Source organism: Lepisosteus platostomus, chromosome 6, assembly GCF_059453375.1.
Source record: "Lepisosteus platostomus isolate fLepPlt1 chromosome 6, fLepPlt1.hap1, whole genome shotgun sequence".
Classification (NCBI taxonomy): Eukaryota; Metazoa; Chordata; class Actinopteri; order Semionotiformes; family Lepisosteidae; genus Lepisosteus; species Lepisosteus platostomus.
The window spans coordinates 3762976-3786560 of record NC_142616.1 but is presented as its reverse complement, the minus strand read 5'-3'; the positions used below and the strand labels follow the sequence as shown (position 1 = coordinate 3786560).

Genomic DNA, 23585 nt, shown 5'->3' with positions numbered 1-23585 from the left:
CCAGCAGGGGGAGCCTGGCCAGTACCTGGAGGGGAGACTAATGGAAGAGGTGTGAGAGGGGCCAGCAGGGGGCGCTCTCTCCCTGCGCTCTGTGTGGGTCCTGATGCCCCAGTATAGTGATGGGGACACTATAGTGTAAAACAGGCGCCGTCCTTCGGATGAGACGTAAAAACCCGGTCCTGACTCTCTGTGGTCATTAAAAATCCCAGGGTGTTTCTCGAAAGGAGTAGGGGTGTCTTGGCCAAATTTTCCATTGGGCTTACCAATCATGGCCTCCTAATAACCCCCCTCTCTGAACTGGCTTCCCTCTGCTCTCCTCCCCACTGAGAGCTGGTGTGTGGTGAGTGTACTGGTGCATCATCCAGGTGGGGCTGCACACTGGTGGGGGTGGAGGGGATCTCCATGACCTGTAAAGGGCTTTGAGTGGAGGGTCCAGAAAAGCGCTATAGAAGTGTCAGCAATTATTATTATTATTATTATTATTTTATCTTTGTTCTTCCAAATATAATATGCATGTGGTGCAAAGCTGTGCCAACATCATAAGATCTGATTGGGATTTGTTCTCTGAGCACATTGACGTTGTGGAGTTTGTCTTCTACACCACTTTGGAGGGCTTTGTAAAAGAGTCCTTCACGCCAAATCGAGTCAAATGCTTTTTCGAAATCGACAAAGCAGCCAAAAATGTTTCCTTTGTGTTTCTGGTGGAGGTGTTTGTCTATCAGTGTGTGTAGGGTGTAAATGTGATCAGATGTGCCGTGATCTGGCAAGAAGCCAATCTGACTCTTGCTCAGGACACTGTGTTCAGTAAGGAAGGCCGGTATTCGTGTGTTCAGGATACTGCAGAATACCTTCCCCAGGTTACTGTTCACACAGATGCCCGGTAGTTGTTGGGATGGAGTCTGTCTCCACTGTTACAGATGGGCGTGATCAGTCCTTGGTTCCAGGCCTCGGGGAAACAGCCGGCTGTCATGATGAGGTTGAGGAGGCTGAGCAGGGCTGGTTTCTTTGTTTTTTTTTTAATTATTAAGGGTTTAAAGAATTTACAGATACAACTACAACTAGAGGAGCAGAGACCAGTACAAGAGGAAAAAGACACAACCAGAAAAAAAAACAAATAACCGCCAGAGATGATGAAGGAAATTATATAAGAAGATTATTTTTGACATAGAACAAACGTTCACTTGCTTTTGCACTTTTCAGATTCCTAGAGAATGAAAATAAATGTTTCAAACTTATTGAAACAGGAGCCGGGGGGTCCATCCGAGACAGACGGGTTCCGATCCGGAAGGGGATCCGGGGCAGGGACAGGGACTCGAACCAGGCGCTGCGAGCCCCGGGTCAGGGGTCAGGGTGAAGTCGGGGTGAAGCCGTGCCGTCGGGGCTCTCCTGGAGCTGCTGGCAGGCAGGTCTTCCCAGTGCTGAGCCCGGAACAGCGGGAGGGGCAGGCCTGGGGGCAGGGGCCCGTCACCAGGGAAGATCGGAGAGGACCGGAGCGCCCCCTAGAGGAGGGATGGGGATGGTGACACGTCCCAGAAGCTGTTCTCATTTAATGACTCCTTGACTTCCTCTCAGCTTGTTTCGTCATGCGTGTCCCTCGCTGCTGTTTGAGTGCGTGCGCCGTGTCCTGTTTCACTGTGGCGGAGCTGAGCTGCACGTCTGCGGGTCGTCTGTGCTCTCGGCGCGCTGCTGCCCAGACAGGGGTCTGCCATCAGGTGTGCCACCGGAGTGAGACACGCCTCTCTCTCCTGTTAATCATTACCACCCGCCACCCACACCAGAAACACGCGCAGGATCATAACCAGAGAAATAAAGGTTCTCTCTCACTCCATCTGTATTAACCCCTCTCTCTCTCAGTGCAGTGTTAATGTACTGGAGTGTCCAGTCAGTGTGTCTGTATGAACCCCTCTCTCTCTCAGGTCAGTGTTAATGTACTGGAGTGTCCAGTCAGTGTGTGTGTATTAACCTCTCTCTCTCTCAGTGCAGTGTTAATGTACTGGAGTGTCCAGTCAGTGTGTGTGTATTAACCCCTCTCTCTCTCAGTGCAGTGTTAATGTACTGGAGTGTCCAGTCAGTGTGTCTGTATTAACCCCTCTCTCTCTCAGTGCAGTGTTAATGTACTGGAGTGTCCAGTCAGTGTGTCTGTATTAACCCCTCTCTCTCTCAGTGCAGTGTTAATGTACTGGAGTGTCCAGTAAGTGTGTCTGTATTAACCCCTCTCTCTCTCTCAGGTCAGTGTTCATGTACTGGAGTGTCCAATCAGTGTGTCTGTATACACGCTGCTACAGGTATCCAGTGTCCTGTGATATCCAGTGTCCTGTAGTGTCCTGTGATATCCTCTTTCCACACTCCCTCTCTCCTCTTTCCACACTCCCTCTCTCCTCCCTCTCTCCTCTTTCCTCTCTCCACACTGTAAGCAGCTTTACTGGTATTACTGCTGATTTGCAGTGTTGCCAAAGCATATATAATGAACACATCATAGTACATTTACATACAGCATATAGAGCATTACTGAGAGACAGGCTTACTGTTCCTCAGGCTGGGACAGGAGATCACACACTGTATTATTATTATTATTGAGAGACGGGCTCACTGTCTGTTCCTCAGGCTGGGACAGGAGATCACACACTGTATTATTATTATTGAGAGACAGGCTCACTGTCTGTTCCTCAGGCTGGGACAGGAGATCACACACTGTATTATTATTATTGAGAGACAGGCTCACTGTTCCTCAGGCTGGGACAGGAGATCACACACTGTATTATTATTATAGAGAGACAGGCTCACTGTTCCTCAGACAGGGACAGGAGATCACACACTGTATTATTATTATTGAGAGACAGGCTCACTGTTCCTCAGACAGGGACAGGAGATCACACACTGTATTATTATTATTGAGAGACAGGCTCACTGTTCCTCAGGCTGGGACAGGAGATCACACACTGTATTATTATTATTGAGAGACAGGCTCACTGTCTGTTCCTCAGGCTGGGACAGTAGGTCACACACTGTATTATTATTATTGAGAGACAGGCTCACTGTTCCTCAGACAGGGACAGGAGATCACACACTGTATTATTATTATTGAGAGACAGGCTCACTGTCTGTTCCTCAGGCTGGGACAGTAGGTCACACACTGTATTATTATTATTGAGAGACAGGCTCACTGTCTGTTCCTCAGGCTGGGACAGGAGATCACACACTGTATTATTATTATTGAGAGACAGGCTCACTGTCTGTTCCTCAGGCTGGGACAGGAGATCACACACTGTAGTAGGGAGAAGCAACACCTTCCATCAAACTTTTTGACTGGTGCCACGCCCCCCTTTTTCAACCAACAGTCGCCCGTTATGTGTTGGATGTCCCGCCCCCTTCTGAGCCAATGGTCTGTCTTCCTGAGTTGCGATGTCCTGCCCCCGCCTTCCCGAGTGGTCCGGCGTCTCTGGGTCCAAATTCCCACCTCCGCGGCCCCCTCGTGTCCGAAATACGTGCACACAAGTGCGTATTCGCGTCAGAGGGTAGGCGATCGTGTCCGCCGCGGGTTTTAGCGCTCTGTATTATACCCCTAGGGGGTCTGGTGATCCCGGGGTGTGAGCCTGGGTCAGACTGGCTGTCCCATCGGCCGGCTTAGCCGAGCTCCGCAGAGAACCAGGACGCTGGTGCCCGATATGGACGGGCAGGGGCAGGCTGACGTGGTGGACAGGGGAGAGAGACTACTCCGAGTTCAGTGGCGGTCTCCGGGACATCTCCACATGGATAGTCGTATCGTCTAAATCCACCAGGGCTGAGCCTCTGGAGGGGCCGAGCCTCTGGAGGGGCTGAGCCTCTGGAGGGCTTCTCCCCCCGAAGTGTACTCCCCAAGAGGGGCGCTCCTCCTACACAACGCCACAAGTGGCCGAGGGGAGAGGAATTTCTTAAGCGGGACCTCCCAAGGTGCTCTCAAACGCGAGAAGACCGGACATCTCGTGCCGGCCAGCGACATGGGGGCTGGGGCGGTAGAGAGGTTCAGCGGAACTATCAACACAAAAACGTGGAGGCGCCGCCCCACAGAAACACCTCCCGCTCCACTGGCGTCCTAACTGATCTTGTTTTTTTTTGTTATAAAATATACTTTATTCCGAAAAAAAAAACTTCTCAGAAAGAAACATCTCACACATATTGATACTCCACGTAATAAAAACAACGGCGGAACGGCGGTGATTGTCCGTTATCAATCATTGCAAGTGTGGGCGGATTTGCGCGATTATGGGAGTCCCTCCAAAACCTTCCACTTGCTGTCAACCATTAATCCCTGTACAGGGTCCATAGTCCTTTCCAGCGCTCCCTCGCCGTGGGGAAACCCCATTTGGCTACGTCGCGCTTCATCCTCCTCCTGAGGTCCGCCAGGATCCTCTCTTCCAGCTCCCTCGCTCCCCACTTGATGTTGTGCCGGATGAGATTGTTCCTTGCGTCCCACAGGCCTTTTTTTGTGAGGGACAGCAGCAGCCACATCAGGAACTGCGTCCCCTTGTCTACTCCGGTAGGTGCCAGCCCCAGCAGAACGTACTGGTAACTGAGCACCGCACCCATCCCCAGGAGTTGCATGGTGTTGTCCATTCTGCCCCACACCGCCTTGGCGAAGGGGCAGCTCCAGAACACGTGCTCCTGAGTCTCCTCGACGAAACACGTGTCCCGGGGGCAATGCGGGTTCCTGGAGATCGAATGTCTGTAGAGGACCTCTCTGGTAGCCAGTCTCTTGTGTACGGCCATCCAGTTGAGGTCCTTCAGTTCGTTGTCCAGTTCTTTCGGCTGCGTTCTTTCCCAGACTTGTCTGGGAACTCGCAGCCTTTCGTCGGCGACCAGATGCCCCCTCACCTCTTTGTACAGAGCTCTGTGGTTGGTGCAGAGCTCTGGCTGTCTCGTGGCCTCGTATCTCCTGCTCCACTTGACAGCGTGGGTGTAGAACTCCGGTCGCCTCTCTGCCTTGGGCCCAGTGTTTAACCACTGGACCAAGTGCCTCATCGGGATGGAGAGCCACAGCCTGACAAAGTACTGGTACTTGTGGCCATTGGGCTCCCGCAGCGCCCGACAGAGGTTGCAGAAGACGATGCAGTCGAGTTTCAGGGGGAAATGTGGGACATCTCGACCCCCTTCCTCGACCGGCTGACACATCCGGTTCCTTGTGATGCACTCGTACCTGCCGCCCCAGACGAAGCCAAAGATCATCCCTTGCAGCGCTCGTCTGAGTCTGGCCGGCAGCGGGTACACCACCGCCAGGTACACCAAAGCCGGCAGGACGTCTGCTTTCAACACCATCACTTTCCCCGTGTAGGACAGCGACCGCGTTTTCCACAGACCCAGCTTCACGTTCACCCTGGCAATCCTTTCGGTCCAGTTGTTTGTCTCGTTGTCCTGGCTCTGGAAGGAAACCCCCAGTATTTTGAGGGGCTCCGTGCAGAGCTCGAGACCCTCCGGCGCCGTCGTCCTGTGCTTCCAGGGCCCGAAGAACTTCAGTTTGCTCTTTCGGCGGTTGAGCTTCGACCCCGAGGCTCTGGAGTATTGCTCCATGACCTGCAGGGCCCTCCTCAACCCCCTGTCCGACCTCAGGAACAGCGTCGTGTCGTCGGCGTACTGGGAGATCTTCAGGGTTTCCCCCGCGCCTCCCGGTATCTCCAGGCCGTCGATGACGGGGTCCCGTCTCACCGCCTCTGCTAGGGGCTCTGTGAAGAGAACATAGAGAAGGGGTGGAAGGGGGCAGCCCTGTCGTACTCCGGATTCCTGGGGAATGAAATCCCCCAGGTTTCCGTTCACGTTCACTCTGCTGCCCACGTCAGAGTACAGAATCTGAATCCAGCGGCTGAAACTCTCTCCGAAACCGAAGCGTTCCAGCACCCTGAACAGATAGCTGTGGTTCACTCTGTCGAAGGCTTCCTCCTGGTCCAGGCTGACCACCATCATGGGCACGTTCCGGTCCTCGGCCCAGGCGATGGCGTCTCTGGTCATCTGGAGGTTCCAGCTGACGGATCGCCCCTCCACCCCGCACGTCTGGTCGCTGTGGATGATGTGGGGGAGGGCGGTTCTCAGTCTGCCGGTCAGGAGCTTGGACAGGATCTTTACGTCCACGCAGAGCATCGTGATCGGCCTCCAGTTTTTGAGGTCGGCGGCGTCTCCTCCCTTGAAGAGCAGGGAGATGACGCCCTCCCTCATGGTGTCTCCGAGTTTCCCCTGGCGGAAGATCTCCTGTGCCACTTCCACCTGATCTGCCGCCAGGGTGTCCCAGAAGCAGGTGTAGAATTCCTTGGGGAGTCCGTCCGGCCCCGGCACCTTGCCATTCTCCATGGACAAGAGCGCCGCCTTCAGCTCCTCGGCCGTGATCGGACCCTCCAAGTCCTCCCTCACCTCCTCCGGTACTCGTGCCGTCAGCCCCTCCAGAAAAGCATCGCCTGCCTCCACCTCCGTCTGCTTTTCTGAAAAGAGCTCCGTGTAGAAAGCGGTGGCCGCTTCTACCTTGTCGCTCTCGTCCAGCACTTCCTCTCCATCTCCCCGTCTCAGGCTGTGGATCACCCTCTTTTTCTGGGCTCCCTGGACCTGGTTGAAGAAATAGGAGGAACAGGTTTCATTATTTTCATAATGCTCCCTCTGTGCCTTGACGGGGAAAGCCTTGGCTTTCTCGGTGTGCAGTTTGCGGAGCCTCTCCTTCAGGTCCCGTGCCCGGGCTGAATTGAAGGCTCCTCCCCCGTTAGCCGAGCTGTACTCCTCCTCGAGTTGCCTCTGGAGTCGTGCAGCTTCCTTCCTCTCCCCGGCCGCCTTCCGTCTGCAGTACGTCTGAGCCAGGGTTCGGGTCCTGTCCTTCACCGACTCCCACCATTCCACCACGGAGCTGTAGCCGTCTCTCAGATCGCCCCAGCTCGCGTAGTCTTTCCGGAACAGTGCCCTGAAGTCGTCTTCCTCCAGTATCTCCCGGTTCAGCTTCCAGTACCCACGACCGAATGCCGGCAGGCTGGTGTTAGCCACCACCGTCAAGCGCTCGTGGTGGGAATACCACGCCGGGGACACCGTCGCCGACTCCAGGGAGCAGGTCGTGTGCAGGAAGATGTAGTCCAGGCGGCTGCACACTCCCCGGGAGTTTTTCCACGTCGTTCCGGCGTCGTTAGGGCGGCACCGTCTGAAGCCGTCTACAAGGGAGAACTGCTTGAGTAGCGACTCCAGCTCTGCCGAGCTAGCGTCGCTCCCCTTCTCCCGGTCGACGTTGACCTTCCACCTGTCTGTTAGTGGTGCAGCAGCTGGCCAGGTCAGCAAACACTTCCTTCCGGATAGAGGGTTCCGTCGGAGCATAGACGTTAATCGCTCTCAACTTCTGCCCCCTCCAGTCGATGTCTGCGACCAGGATCCGGCCCTGCACCACCGAGAAGGAGGAAACCAGCGTCATCTCTGGGTTTCCGAGGAGGATTCCCACTCCGGAAGAGTGGACCCCTCCTACGCTCCAGCATAATTCTCCCTTCGTCCATTCCCTGGTGAATGTCAGCTTGTCGCCTTCATCCTTCAGGTGGACCTCCTGTAAGAAACAAACTGAGAAATGACTTTGAGGCCAGATCATGAAAGACTCCCCGTCTTTTCACCGGGTCTCTCAGCCCTCTCACGTTAGTTGTTAGAAAGGTAAGTTTCACAGTCATGATTGAACAAGTGAAAGTTAAACCTCCTCTCTTTGTACTTACAGTGGAAAACTTGGGAGTCTACATCTGGGCACTGTTTAGCCTAGATGTAACTCCTCTCGTTCGGGTCCTGGGGGGGATATGCTGGGCTCCCTCCAGGTTTCACTGGGGACTGAAATGTAAACATGCTGGACAGGTCCAGCCCTACCATCAGTCCTGGCTCCAGGGCAGCTTCAAAGTAATCCTCGTCTTCCTCGAGGATACTCTCCGCCACTGCTTCGGGAAGGCTTTTTTCTTCCCTTTCTCTAGGAGTTTCGGGGACCTCCAGTTGCTCCTGGGCCTCGGGGGAGGGGGGCTCCACTTCCCTGGCTGCCTCTTCCTGTTGCTCTTCTAACCCCAGTTCTCCCACATGGCTAGTGAGCGATCTCCGGCCTCCGTCCCACCAGACGACTCCCTTAAGGGCTGGAGAACAGTCTAGGGTGATCTCTGAACTGGCCTCATCACTCTGCTCTCCTCCCCACTGAGAGCTGGTGTGTGGGGAGCGTTCTGGCGCACTATGGCTGCCGTCGCATCATCCAGGTGGGGCTGCACACTGGTGGGGGTGGAGGGGATTCCCATTACCTGTGAAGCACTTTGAGTGGAGTGTCCAGAAAAGCGCTATGTAAGTGTGAGGAATTATGATTATTAAACCGTCCCAAGTTTTCACTCCAATGTGGGTGACCAGGTGCGGGTGTCCAGAATCAAGGGAGTGTTGGAGAAGGGGTATGAGCAGACGGTGCGCTGGTGTTCGGGGGAGGTGTGTCCGAGGCAAACTGTCCAAGGGAGTCCGAGGTGAATCCATGAGTGTAGCAATAGTCCAAGACCGGGTGATCCGTCCTGACAGACGAACAGAGTTACAAGCCGGAGCGGGATCTGGCGGAGGGTCGGGGGAATAAAAGGGGGTCACGGGGCCAGACGCTCCCTCATCCCGGACCCAGAAGATCAGGACACCGTGATGAAGCCTGTGCCGCTGAGTCGCTCCTGGACTTCCGGGTGTCCATCTTCCACAGCTGAGCCCAGACTGGCAGGAACGCCTGGCTTGTACAGCAGGGGGGGCAGGAACCGGAGGCAGGTGCAGGAGATCAACACTAAACTAGGAAGGGCTGGAGCCTCCTTAAGAGGAGGGGCTTACGAGCGTGACAGGTGTTTGTATTAAGGATTCCATTTGCTTGTGGTTCTCTTCCTAAAAGAGGGAACTTGCTTGTGTTTTGGGATGCCTTTGTTGTAAAAGACTTGAGGAAAAAATCCTGGCTTTTCTCAGTAGTACAGCCCTGAGAATCTCAGCTGCAGGAGGGACTTACTGTATCCAGACTGATTAACTTCTCAGAGGTGTTGACAAGAAAGTGGGTTTCCATCACAGCACTGGAGTAGTGCTTTACACAAACAGTGGTGGGAGTGTGAAACAGGTTCCACAACCCCTTAGAGTAACATGAGATGAGATGGTCAGACTAATGAGTTTCTAGTAATTATCAGACACGCGGGGTGTTGTCAGTCCCTGTGGACGGAAGGAGAGCTGCTGCACACAGAGATCAGGGGCTCACTGTTGCGCTGGGTGGATGGAGATCACAATCACACCCACATGACACTGCCCTGTCCATCTGCTCCTCTAGCGTCTCTCGGGGGAGAGATGGGCTCGTGACTCTCTCAGCGCTCCGCAGGTCTGTGCGGCTCACAGGGGGGTCACTGCGCAGGTGAAGCACGAAGCCCTGGACGTACCCTGCTGGCCCACACGCTGCAGGGCAGAGCCAGACAGCAGGCTGGGCTCACTGGCCTGGAGAGAGAGACACAGCAGGCTGGACTGCTCGCAGTAAGAGCTCACACCCGGACAGTGAAATCCTCTGCACCATGTGGAGCTGTGACACCCCTCTGTCACAACACAGCTGGAGGAGATCCTGGAGCCAAATAACTCCCAACGATTAAACAGCTGGATGGGCCAGCTGGCCTCCTCTTGTCTGGCACCATCATGCTCTGATCTTCTCATGCTGTGTGAGCGAGTTAGTATTTTATTGTTTTGATTATTGGGAACACAAACAACTGGATTGACTTCACCTGAGCAGCTACTGACATCGAAGTTTATTAAAACATCTTTCTGTCAGGTCCAAAATGACACAGAAAGTCACTTCTCTTACAACCCCACACCTTCCCCAAACAACAACCACCAAAGCTGTTTCATAACTGCAGCTCTAAACCACTCCCCCTGACAACCCTAATCACACCCCTAACAACCACACCCCCTAATACTCACACCCCTGCAGCTCTGTGCAGATCCAGGAAGTGAAACTCAGAGATCAGTTTCGTTTTACTAGAAACAGCCTCACTGCAGCTCCGTCTCTACTGCTCCTCTCTGTGCAGCTTTTCCATTTTCTCAGGACCAGTTCAGCTGCTCAGTGTGTCTGGATTTGCTGAAGGATCCAGTGACTCTGCTCTGTGGACACAGTTACTGTAAGGGCTGTATTAAGAACTGTTGGGATCAGGAAGATCAGACTGGGATCTACAGCTGCCCCCAGTGCAGACAGACCTTCACCCCAAAAACTGATCTTCACAGAAACACCATCCTGGCTGAAGTGGTGGAGAAACTGAAGGAGACAGGGCTCAGTGGCCCTCCTCCTGCTCACAGTCCTGCTGGCCCTGGAGATGTGCTGTGTGATGTCTGCACTGGGAGACAGAGGGGAGCTGTGAAATCCTGTCTGGTGTGTCTGGCCTCTTACTGTCAGACTCACCTCAATCTACACAATGAGCTCCACCCTGGACACAGACAGGAGCTGGCTGATGCCACAGGACAACTGCAGGAGAAGATCTGCTCCACTCATGACAAACCGCTTGAGGTCTATTGCCGTACTGACCAGAAGTGTGTTTGTTATCTTTGTGTAATGGATGAACACAGAGGTCATGATACTGTCTCAGCTGCAGCAGGAAGGACTGAGAAACAGGTGAGGACTTTGTGTCTTTGTGTCTGTTCATAAAGTGTCTAGTACAACATGTAAAAAGGATATTTAGGATATTTGGGGGCTTTAAGTGATCTCTGGACTGTATTTACTGTCTCTGTAATGCTGGATCTCCACTGTTGAGTTCTGCTCATGTACTCAGCTGTGATCCACACTGGTTGTGTCTGTGAAGTGTCTCCTGTTCTTCTGTCTTTTGTTCATTATCTCCTCCTCTACACCTTGTGGTGTCTGGGGGGGAGAGCTTATGTAAATGAAAGTAGTACTCACACCACACTTTTCTTTCCTGAGATCCGTGGCGTTTCTTCCTCCAACTGTCTTCCGAATACAGTCCGTAATCCGTTCCCTTAGTCCTGATCCGATCCGAGTTCCAAAAGTCCGTAATAAAGCCAATCCGCGATGTATCCTTAACCAGTGTCCGTAATCCAAAACCATAAACCTTTTCTCCTTTCAGTAGTCCGTTATTCCTTAGCCCGATCCTTAACATGCACCTCTTTCCACTTTCCATTTGGGCTCCTGATGTGGCTCAGCTGTGTCTCGTTGTTTCTCAGGGTAGACCCTTTCCATTTCCTGGTCAGCTGATTCTTTTTGGCCGCCATTTTGCTAAGGTCCATATTTAGTATTTTCAGTGTTTCGTTCCCGAAATACCGGTTAGAGATGACCCTTCCCCAGGTCCTCTTACAACCTTCACTGTTTCCCTCTTTACTGTCCTCATGAAGCACCAGTGAACCTGTACAACTGCACACAGCACACTCAACACCTCTAGAACAGACTGCACCCTCAATGCACAGCACACTCAACACCTCTAGAACAGACTGCACAGCACACTCAACACCTCTAGAACAGACTGCACAGCACACTCAACATTTCTAGAACAGACTGCACCCTCAATGCACAGCACACTGAACACCTCTAGAACAGACTGCACAGCACACTCAACACCTCTAGAACAGACTGCACCCTCATTAATGCACAGCACACTCAACACCTCTAGAACAGACTGCACCCTCATTAATGAAGTCCTAATTTAATTTCACTATAACTGTATAATAATAATAAACTATATTTTTATTTGGCACCTTTAAAAGTGGCAAAGCAATTTACAGCACAAAAAATGCACAGTGAGAGGAGAAAGTAGAAGGGGGTTTGGAAAAACAGCAGAAAAGCAAAGAAGCAGAAACAGACCCAGTTAAATTAAAGCTCTTAATGAATAGAAGATTGTGAGTCTGGATTTGAAAGAGCTCAGGGAAGGTGACTCTATGATATCCACAGGGATAGAATTCCAGAGCTCTGGGCTGCAGCAGGAGAAGCCCTGTCACCCAGAGTGCTGGCTTGGGGGACAGACAGGAGACCAGAATTAGAAGAGTGAAGGTTGTGAGGTGGGGAGTAGGATGATAGTAACTCTGACAGGTACTGAGGTGTCGAGCCACGCAGAGACTTTTAGGGGATCATGATGATTTTGAAGTCGACATGAAACCTGATAGGAAGCCAGTTCAGGGACTCCAGGACAGGAGTAACGTAATCACTTGCACTAGACCTAATCAGGATTCTGGCTGCCAAATTCTGGACATACTGAAGTTTGTTCAGTGTGGGTTTAGATACCCCAGCGTGTGGAGTGTTACAGTAGTCAATATGAGCAAAGATGAAAGAGATGACCAGCTTTCAGCAACAGTTAGCTCTAGCATAGGACACAACCTGGAGGTATTTCTGTGGTGGAAGAATGATGTTTTGACAATTTGTTGCACATGTCAAGCCTGGATCAGATATCGCCCCCAAGTTCTTCAATTTTGACTGTGACTCCAGTACAGTGTCATCCACAGATAAGGATACTGCATTGGTGTGCCAAGAAGCATGACTTCTGTCTTGTAGCGGTTTAAATGAAGGAAATTGAGAGTCGTCCATGTGTTTATGTCAGAGAAGCAATTAGAGCAGAGACATGTCAGTGTCAGTTTAGTATGGACAGACTGTACTGCTGATTTGAGTATCATCAGAACTCATACATGCTGAAGGGTAGGGGGCCAGTGTCAACCCCTGAGGAAGACCAGACTTAATGAGTCCAATTTCAGAGCTACAATCGCCGAGAGAGACAGAGTGAAAGTGATCAGTGAGGTAAGACTGGAACCATTGAAGAGCAGTGTCAGAAACTCCAAACACAGTCTCAAGACAAGAAAGTGAGAGGTCATGGCTGACAGTGTCGAAAGCAGCACTGAGCTCAGTAAGAATGAGGACAGAAAGAGAACGAGAATCAGAAGCCGTTAGAAGATCGTTAGTGACTTTGACCAGGGCACTTTCTGTGCTGTGAGGTTGTCTGAAACCATATTGGAGTTCAAAGAGGATTATTTAACTGAAATCTGACAGCACACTGTAAACTTTCTGCATGAAAAGGTAATGAAAGGGTATGAAAGTTGGAGAGAGGGTGAAAGTTGTTCAGGCTGTCCAGAGCCATGATTCTCTTTCTCACACAGGGGAACAGCAGCAGCTGTGAAGCCACTGGTACCACATCAGTGCTCAAGGATTCATTTATTATACTGAGGACTATGGGGCAGAAAGCAGAGAAACAGGATTGAAATAAAGTGCTGGGAAGGGGATCTAATAGGCAGGTGGTGGATCTCAGACACATAAACCAGTGAACTGAGGTATAAAACCTTCACCTGCTTTATTAAGTACAAGACTCACGCTGGGCTCTGCTGGAGTCAATCTGACACAGAACATGTTTCCTTTTGTCCTCTGAAATGATCTGAATTTTCCCAGAAGCAGACAGGATGTGAGATGTGGTCGGACACAGGGTCTGCCTGGTCCAGAACCTCATCCAGCGGTCAAGCACATCAGCCACAGGGTCTCCTCTGACCACTCAGAGAAACTAGTGGCAACAAGGCTCATCAGCACTGCTGTAGTCCTCTGTTTTGAGATGCCGAGAGCAGTCAGGACACTAGTGTATATTGAGATGAATGAAATCTGAAATCTCTAGATCATGAAGGAACAAGTAATAGGTTTATTCTTCTTCAGGTGTGAGAAGGCTCCACGGCCGAAACGTTGTGTTCTCTTTCTTCTTTTTTTCAGTATGGAATAAACCTATTGCTTGTTCCTTTGCAGCCTACGCATGCTGACGCAGCTCCCCACCTGAACTATCTCTAGATGATGTTTAATATATCATTTGAAACACAATTGTCTTCTTTTTACATTTCACCTCACATACAGATGTGCAGACCCAGGTGTCAGGTGTCTGCTGCGCTGCACACGCTGCCGGTGTTGATTAGACATGAAACAGGAGCATGTCAGACAGGATCAGGAAACACATCTCGTGTGGATAAGACATCAGGGATACAGAGTGTGGATTTCCCAGGGTGACTCTAAGGGGTGTCTCTGTGATGTGATTCTCTTACAGCAGAAATGTCCTGAGTGTCTCTGTTTCTCCACAGAAGCAGCTGGGGGAGACACAGACACAAACCCAGCAGAGACTCCAGGAGAGAGAGAAGAAGCTGCAGGAGCTGAGACAGGCTGTGGAGTCACTCAGAGTGGGTATTCATCAGAGGAGTGGACACACAGACACACATTTCCACAGCTGGACACTGGACAGTACCCTTTGGAAACAGAGCATACAGCATAATGTAGTTTGAGTGTTTTCCTGTGTAATAATCCACTGTGTGTCTCCTCCCTCAGAGCTCTGCACACACAGCAGTACAGGACACTGACAGGATCTTTACTGAGCTGATCCGCTCCATTGAGAGAACACGCTCTGAGGTCACAGAGCTGATCAGAGCTCAAGAGAGGGCTGCAGTGAGTCAGGCTGAAGGACTTCTAGAGCAACTGGAGAAGGAAATCGCTGAGCTGAAAAGAAGAGACACTGAGCTGAACCAGCTCTCACACACAGAGGATCACATCCATTTCCTCCAGGTAACATCACTGCTCTGTGACTCTGCAGTACAGAAGGGTGTCTCTCACACAGAGCTGCTCCTGGCTTCTCCCCAGGAATGTGTGCTGTGTTTGATTGGAAACTCCTCTTTCTTCCCTGCTGCAGAATTTTCAGTCTGTATGTGTCCCCCCTGGAGCTGGAGACTCACCCAGTGTCCCTGTCCGTCCACACTTCTCTCCTGAGGCAGTGAGGAGAGCTGTCTCTGGCCTGAAAGAGCGACTGGAGGATCTCTGCAAGAAGGAATCAAGAAAGATTTCCACAACAGGTTAGTAGGGAAACACACTGATGTCTTTCTGGACAGCTTATATATTTCCTGTTTCTCTCTTATATTGTCAATGAATTTTCTGTGCAGTGACTGTATTTATCAGAGCAGCTTATCAGTCAATGATTCAAATTCTAGGTGAAATATCTTAAAATCTCCAGTCTCACAAATCTTTATGACAGTAAGTGTGTTGTTATATTATGCTGTATATAGTTTAACAGGAATGTTTTAATAGGGGCTACAGTCCCAGTCCAGTAGAACATGTTATTCCTGATACTCTGTTACTGAAGCCCTGATGAGACATTTCTCTGTGTGTCTCCCCAGTGATTGAAGTCTACAGTCTGCTGACTCCAGAGCCCTGGTCCATAGCACAGCTTTTCCACTGTGAGTCTGTTTTCACAACAGTTCCCCTCTGAAATATACCTGGAGCTCAAACACACAGCAGGAACAGTGATACAGAAACGGATACACACTCTGACACACACACTGATTCACACTCTGATACATGCTGATACACGTCTGAATTCAGAAAGTCAAGCTTGCAGACAGTCACTCTGTGTGGATCAGAGACACACTGTGTCAAACACACAGATGGACACAGAAGTTCTAGTGGGTGTAGTTTATTTAAGAAAATGCACTTTATTACAACAATGTGCAGTGCACAGTGCTTACAGAGAATACAATTCTGACAACAACTCTTCTTCAGAATTTAAATCGTCTCAAAAAGAGTGATTGTCCATTATCAATCATTCTATTTTGCAAGTGGTCAGTGAGGCTGGTTCACACAATAAGAGCCCCTCCAAGCCTCCTGGGTGTTACCACTGGCTGCAGTCCTGGCTCTGAACCTGCGATTGTCCATTTCTCAAAAGGAGCACTAAAGAACAGGTTTTTCTGGGTTTTCTTCAGCCCTCAGTACTGTCCAGTGCTCTGATGAAACAGTTCAGCTGTTCAGGAGTCGTATAGAAACCAATGTCCTCAGGCAGCGGACGTGGGGCGACCTGGTGCTAGGTGGGTCTCAGGACATCCGAACGTCAATGCTGAGCCAAGGGAAATGAGAGACCCGGAAATATATATCCCCAGAGAGAGAGACACCGGAAGGACAGCAAAGCACAAGGAACTGGGGACAGGACAGAGTAGGAGCGCCCTTTGGCTGCAGAGGGCATGACACCTCTCTGGTCACCAGCTCTGGTGCACAGTCATCCAGCTGAGGGCCTTCAGCTTGTTGTCTAGTCCTCTGGGTTGAGTCTTTACCCAGGATTCCCATGGGATCGTCAGCCCCTCCCCGGTGACCTGTAGGATCATCTGTCTCTCCCTGGTGACTAGTTCCTCCTTCCTCTTCATTGTATAGTGCCTTTTGTTGGTGCAGAGCTCTGGCTGTCTCATGGCCTCATACCTCCTAGTAGGTCTCCGGTCAGTTTTCTGCTTTAGGACTAGTGATTGACTTCGGATCAGATGCTTCATTGGGAGGGAGAACCACAGCCTGACAAAGTACTGAGAATTGTGACTGATGGGGTCCAGCCCCTAGTGACAGAGGTTGCAGAAGAAGATGCAGTGGAGTTTCAGGGGGAAATTCGGCACATCTCTCCCCCTTCCTCACTGTCTGGCACATCTGGCTCCTTGTGATGTACTCGTACCTGTTCCACCATCCCTTGCAGCGCTTGTCTGAGTCTGGCTGACAGAGGGTACACCACGACCAGGTCAGCTAAAGCCAGCAGGGTGTCTGCCTTCAGCACCCTCACTTTCCCCATGAGAGTCAGCGTGCGAGTCTTCCACAGGCCCAGTTACACGTTGACATTGACGGTCCTCTCTGTCCAGTTTATGTTCTTGTTGTCCTGGCTCTGGAATGAAACAACCAGTATCATTAGGGGCTCCATGCAAAGCTTGAGACCTTCTGGCGGCATGTTCCTGTCCCTCCAGGGTCCAAAGAGCTTGCCCTTGCTCTTTCTGTTTATTAGCCTCAAGTCTGAGGCTCTGCAGTACTTCTCCCTGACCTGCAGCCCACTCTGCAACCCCCTGTCTGAAATCAGGAACAGCATCATGTGTACTGGGAGATCTTGAGGACTTCCCCTGTGCCTCTGCCTACAGCTCTATAATGAGAACATAGAGAAGAGGTGAAAGAGGACACTCTTGTCCTTCTCCAGATTCCTGGGGGATGAAATCCCAAATATGTCTGTTCATGTTGACCCTACTACCCACTTCAGAGTACAGTATCTCTGTCCAGCAGCTAAAACTTTCTCAGAATCTGATGGAAGAGCTCTTGTTCCACCTCCACCAGGTCTGCCACTGGGGTGTCCCAGAAGCAGGTGTAGAATTCCTTGGGAAGTCCGTCTTGCCACAGCCCTTTGCCATTCTCCATCTGTCAGAATGTGTCAGAGTCTGAGACCCTGGATTTGTGAATAACTGGAATATTCAGGAGCAGAGCCAGTCTCACAATAATGATGGTATGATGACAGTGCTCTTCACCTGCAGCTTCACAGACACACAGTCTCTGACAGACAAAAAGAAAAAGAATTCAGGACGACACACAACCCGTTACACAGTTTGTTCATTGCTGGCTTGCTGTTTACTGGGACCAACAGTAACAGGAAGCCAACAGCAGGTATAAGTCATCGTAAATGTATTCTGTTCAGTTTTGAAAGAGTGAGCAAACACTCTGTACAGGACATGTTTCTGCAGTTTCACATCAAGAAGAACAGATGTTTGGAAAGCTGTGTCAATTCTACTTGTCACAGAAATGGTAAAAACGACACACGTTTAAGATCAAGATCTCTTTTTTTGCCATATACAATCTCTTGCATTAGGAATTCATCTTTTCACATACAGTACCCCAGCTTGCTCTCCATGAGACACAGACACACAGACAGAGAGAAGCTTGGGGTCACAGTACAGCCTGTTTTCCTCAGAGCAGCTCAGACATGTCAGAGTCAGGTGCTCATGGTTAGTTTAAGAGGGGTATTTACTGGGGCTGTAGGGCTCCTCTTACTGGCCAGGGGTAATAACTTTGGGGTCTTTCTCTTCAGCCCAGCTGGTGTTCTCACATGGTCCTGGTCATTAAGAGACCCAGTGGTGTGTTTCACTAAGAATGACACTGGAGTGTCAATATTATTTCACTAGTCCCACCAGAGTGAGTGTGTATTGGGGTGTTTGCCTGCGATATTGGGGACCTCGTTTCAAACAGGAGTGATCTAGAGGGTGTCTGTGTTTCCAGACTGATAGACTCTCCTGTGGAGTAAGTCAGTGTTTGACACTGTGTCCTGTTCTACACAGAATAAGTGTGAAATATCAGTTTAAGATGTTGTCATGATGGCTTCAGAGTTGCAGTGTCCAGAAGAGGGCGACCTCTCTCATCACTGAAATAAAGGCACTCTGAGCCCAGAAATGAATTCAGGTATTAATAATAATTGCTTACACTTATATAGTGCTTTACAGGCAATGGGGACTCCTCTCCACCACCACCAGTGTGTAGCCCCACCTGGATGATGCAACTGCAGCCATAGTGCGCCAGAACACTCCCCACACATCAGCACCTGTTTACAGTATCATGTCCCCATCGCTATACTGGGGAATTAGGACCCACATACACTGCAGGGTGAGCACCCCCTGTTGGCCCCACTCACACCTGTTCCAGCAGCAGCCTTAGTTTTTCCCAGGAGGTCTCCCATCCAGGTACTGACCAGGCTCACACCTGCTGAGTTGCAGTGGGCTGCCAGTTGTGAGTTGCAGAGTGATATGGCTGCTGGTGTTTTTATCAATTCATGTAGGTGACTGTGTCAGCCTTTCTAGGCTCCAGGAGTCAAAAAATAAGAGCTGATAAGAATATCTTTGATCTTCACTAGATTGACAGGCAGACAGGCAAAGGGGAGTATTTACTCAGTATTAAGTATTAATAGTTTACACTGAAGTATTAAGTATGAGGAGAGTATTAAGTCAGTATTCATTAGTCATGCGAATAAAGCTTCTTGAATCGATTAAAACCCCCATTCGCTTTGGGCATGTATAAGCCTCGCCCCGTCTGTCAGTGGTCAGAGCTTACTGAGTGACAGCTGTTGTCTCCTATCAGAGAGGCAGACAGTGAGCGCGAGCAGTATGAAGTCAGAATGAGCACCTCTGTTTCTCTCGTCTTTCTCTCCGGGTTTCTGGATGTGTTATTTCTGCTTTTAATTGAATACGTTGGATATTTCTTCGCATTTTCAAAGTAAGTGGGAAGGCTTTCTTATATTTCAGCAAGGTTTTGCTTTTTCCATTATATTTTTTTTCTGTAAAAACTTGCATTACACAGTCTTTGAATTCAGCACTTTTTTATTCTGCGTCGTCAGGAAAATGGTCTCAGAGAAGATGAACGAGCTGCTGAACTGGGATTTGAAATAAACCGGTTTAACAGACAGGCTGTCCAGTTTCTTACAGTATACAGGTCGTTGTGGTGGGTTGTGAAGTGTTTGAAAGCGAGTGGTCGGGCTGTAGTTTCTCCTGCAGTCCGGTCGGTCCTGTGTTTATTTATAATGTCGTTTAAGAAAATAAAGTTTCATCGCTGTGAAAACAAGTGTTTAATGTTTGTATTTAGAGGATATTGGGATCACTCCCATGTGTAATACTAGTGAAACAGTGAAGAAGATGTCATTTCTCTGGAAGGGAAGAGCAGTCATTAGTAATTGACTGGTGTTTCTCTCTCGGTGTGTTTGGGGACAAAGACATTTCACAGTCTGATGGAGTTGAGTTGGACTGTGATCGGCAGGAGCCTGTTGTGATGTTTGTGTTTTATTCCCCAGCTGCTGTGACTCTGGACCCTGATACAGCTCACTGTGGGCTCAGCCTGTCTGAGGATGGGAAGAGAGTGAGATGGGGAGAGAGGAAGAGTCTCTCTGACAATCCTCGCAGATTTGATTACTGGTCCTGTGTCGTGAGCAGGGAGGCCTTCACCTCAAGGAGACACTACTGGGAGGTGGAGGTGAATGACGGGTGGATAATAGGAGTGACCAGAGAGTCTGCAGAGAGGAAAGGGGGGTTCATCTTCTCTCCCCAGCGGGGTTACTGGTGTCTGAGATCTTACCAGTCTGTTTTCTCTGCTCTCACTGCCCCTGAGACCCCTCTCCCCCTCAGTCTGCGGCCCAGGAAGCTGGGGGTGTGTGTGGATATTGAGGAGAGGAAGGTCTCCTTTTACACAGTGGAGTCCAGAGCTCATCTCTACACTTTCACTGACATGGTCTTCCCTCGGGGGGAGAAGATCTATCCTGTCTTCTGTACCTGGGATTCAGATAAAGACCTTGAGCTGCTGCCTGCTGTCAGTGTGGAGATTAAACCCGTCACTAACTCATGAACACAGGCTGACTCTCTCCCAGCTCTCTGTCCACTGCTCACACTGGGAGACGGGTTTACTGACGGGCAGTGAGATGAGGTCAGAAATATATTAGTAATTGTAGAAATGATGATGTTGTGTCGTGTTAAATTTTTTTTATTTACTATAACGCATTTAAACGGGGAAAAATAACATGTACGAGAGAGGGCGAGATACCTCGCTACCAGCCTGCTATACTCCTGACTTGTAAATATCTCTGGAAACCCTCCAGTGTTTTTTTTCTAATTTTTGAGAAAATAAACTTTTAAAAATGAAATCCCGTGTGAGTCTCACCTGCGCGCGCCGGTAACTGTGAAGCTGCCAGAACGGGGAGGGACCCGCTGACGTTACCACAGCAGTAGGAATAGGGACTGTGACGCAGACAGGAAGTGGCTCAGGGTGGTTATGGGAGTTGTAGTTTATCACCAGCGCTGTGTCTGTGAGCAGCTACAGACCCTGACAGTCTAGTACACGGCTCCCCTTAGAGTTAAGGTTAATGTTTCAATAAAATCAGTTTTATTTGATCTGTGTCTCAGGGGAAAGTGCGGTATGGACGCGATGTGCCCGTTACTCCTTTTTCCTGCTCTTTTCTTTATTTTAGTTCCCAATAAATCGAGATAATCGCCCGGTGAAAGCTCTGTTTTCCTTCATATTGTAACGCATACGGCCATTAGGGTGTGTAAGAGCCGGCTTACCAGAGCGGTGACGTCGCCGCCCTTCCCTGTGATAGCAGGACCACAGCTACTAAGCTGTAGAGAGATCTCTCTTTGGCTCACCGGGCTGGGTCCTTGTTGAGTGACGTGGGAGTCCTGGGTTCGAGCCCCTGACGGTGGGGGGCTGACCTGATGCGGTAAGGGTGCCCACCTGAGCAGTATGAAAGCCCAAAATCCTAAAATGAATCCAGGATTTTACATCTGTTTGGTGGCAGCGGCAATTTTTTTTCTTCACGGACAGAAACTTGGGCTCCGTGTCAGTCTTGTCTTCCGTCCTGCCGTTTGGACATTTCATGTGGACGATTCTCTGTCCACAGAGGGACTGTGTCATGAGAGGTAGTTTTAACACACTCCCTTGTGCGGTGGTTAGTGTGGTAATTGTGAGACACTCCCTAGAGCAGGCGAGTTAGTAGATGGCTGAGCTGCTAAATAACTGTTCATGTAAGAAGTGAAGTTAAACGCATTCCTGGTGTTGTGTTCAACCTTGTTTAATCTATATAAACCAGGGTGCCCAATCAGTCGATCGCGGAGTACTTGTCAGTCAATCGATCGCAAGAATGTTTGGCAAAAAACAAATGGGCTATTTAATTATTTACTTTTTTCGATAGCCTAAAATGTCATTCAGATCTGTCCATGTAATGTCATACACTTTACTGCCCTTGTGTGTGTTTCACCCTTGTCGAAAGGGTTGTAAAAGTCTCTTCCCTGAGTGCTGGCTGACACTGAAGAAAGGCTGCAGGAGCTCTGTAATGAGGAGCTGTGTGTGCGCTACCCAAGATCGTTCTCTGGGTTATTGCCGCACAAACTCCGGTGTGTAAAACACTTAGCTGCAGCAGTGTGGGTGTTTAAATGCTCTTGGCTCGTGAACAGCACCCCCCTATCCCAGTGCATTGCCTGTGTAATAGTGCCACTTTCAATAAAACCACGAGAGACAGAGATCCACAAAGCTGTGTCGGTCTTCTGTGTAAAATATCGGTGTGTAAAAATTCGCTCTGAATCTGGACTGTAATTAACACTGTAAACATCCCGTTTGTTTAAAATCAGGTGAGTGTAAATCTGCTGTGTTATTGTCGAGCTGTGGAAGAAGACAAGAAACATATTTCTGAACCTTGTAGGTTTAATTCAGTGTGATGTGTTTAGTACTGCAGAGATCAATGACAATGTATGTATAGAAAAAGGTGAGTGTGAATCTGGTATGTTATCGTCCATCTGTAAAAGGAGACAGGAAACCCTGCTATACTGTAGTTCAGAGTCATTTGTCTGTATTAACCCCCCTCTCTCTCTCAGTGCAGTGTTAATGTACTGGAGTGTCCAGTCAGTGTGTGTGTATTAACCCCTCTCTCTCTCAGTGCAGTGTTAATGTACTGGAGTGTCCAGTCAGTGTGTCTGTATACACTGCATACACGCTGCTACAGGTATCCAGTGTCCTGTAGTGTCCTGTAGGGAGGGGAGAGGAATTTCTTAAGCGGGACCTCCCAAGGTGCTCTCAAACGCGAGAAGACCGAACATCTCGTGCCGGCCAGCGACGTGGGGGCTGGGGCGGTAGAGAGGTTCAGCGGAACTATCAACACAAAAACGTGGAGGCGCCGCCCCACAGAAACATCTCCCGCTCCACTGGGGTCCAAACTGATCTCGTTTGCTCTTCTAACCCCAGTTCTCCCACACGGCTAGTGAGCGATCTCCGGCCTCCGTCCCACCAGACGACTCCCTTAAGGGCTGGAGAACAGTCTAGGGTGACCTCTGAACTGGCCTCATCACTCTGCTCTCCTCCCCACTGAGAGCTGGTGCGTGGGGAGCGTTATGGCGCACTATGGCTGCCGTCGCATCATCCATGTGGGGCTGCACACTGGTGGGGGTGGAGGGGATCCCCATTGCCTGTGAAGCGCTTTGAGTGGAGTGTCCAGAAAAGCGCTATGTAAGTGTGAGGAATTATGATTATTAAACCGTCCCAAGTTTTCACTCCAATGTGGGTGACCAGGTGCGGGTGTCCAGAATCAAGGGAGTGTTGGAGAAGGGGTATGAGCAGACCCTCACGGATGAAACCGTCATCGTCCAAGAGCGGAACCCCGGCTCCGAGACCCTCTTACAAACTGCAGGGCCACGCCGCTGACGACACGCAGGGCCCCTTTGATGCAGAAGAGCTACAGCAGGGAAACCAGCCGGCCGAGCTCGTCTCTTTCCGGACCCTGGGCAGACGGCACAATCCGGGGAGGAGTGAGGAAAACAGGGGGAAAGAGGCAGGCAGGGGGCTGGAGGGAAACAGGGGCGTGTCCACGGTGCGCTGGTGTTCGGGGGAGGTGTGTCCGAGGCAAACTGTCCAAGGGAGTCCGAGGTGAATCCATGAGTGTAGCAATAGTCCAAGACCGGGTGATCCATCCTGACAGACGAACAGAGTTACAAGCCGGAGCGGGATCTGGCGGAGGGTCGGGGGAATAAAAGGGGGTCACGGGGCCAGACGCTCCCTCATCCCGGACCCAGAAGATCAGGACACCGTGATGAAGCCTGTGCCGCTGAGTCGCTCCTGGACTTCCGGGTGTCCATCTTCCACAGCTGAGCCCAGACTGGCAGGAACGCCTGGCTTGTACAGCAGGGGGGGCAGGAACCGGAGGCAGGTGCAGGAGATCAACACTAAACTAGGAAGGGCTGGAGCCTCCTTAAGAGGAGGGGCTTACGAGCGTGACAGGTGTTTGTATTAAGGATTCCATTTGCTTGTGGTTCTCTTCCTAAAAGAGGGAACTTGCTTGTGTTTTAGGATG

General features: G+C 50.5%; 2 protein-coding genes across 2 annotated transcripts; both read left to right on the top strand.

The window, feature by feature from the left end:
- The first annotated feature begins 3402 nt into the window (after positions 1-3402).
- Positions 3403-11337, top strand: LOC148659647 (E3 ubiquitin/ISG15 ligase TRIM25-like). Its single transcript, XM_088638122.1, has 3 exons — positions 3403-3495; positions 9974-10597; positions 11329-11337. Exons 1-3 carry the CDS (start codon positions 3403-3405, stop codon positions 11335-11337), a joined length of 726 nt encoding a protein of 241 aa, XP_088494248.1.
- A 2649-nt stretch (positions 11338-13986) lies between these two features.
- On the top strand, positions 13987-20393 carry LOC148659646 (butyrophilin subfamily 1 member A1-like; the record flags this gene model as incomplete). Its single annotated transcript, XM_088638120.1, has 5 exons — positions 13987-14124; positions 14270-14503; positions 14628-14787; positions 15109-15168; positions 19551-20393. Coding segments are annotated over 5 exons (1140 nt in total), but the record flags the coding sequence as incomplete, so codon positions are not given.
- Positions 20394-23585: the final 3192 nt, after the last annotated feature.

What these genes read in the sequence shown, in the direction of transcription:
- LOC148659647 (XM_088638122.1), top strand. Translation starts at nt 3,403, where the DNA reads ATGTCCTGCCCCCGCCTTCCCGAGTGGTCCGGCGTCTCTGGGTCCAAA. An exon ending in TCCGAAATACGTGCACACAA is followed by an intron (nt 3,496 to 9,973) that starts GTGCGTATTCGC and finishes TCGTTTTACTAG; the next exon opens with AAACAGCCTCACTGCAGCTC.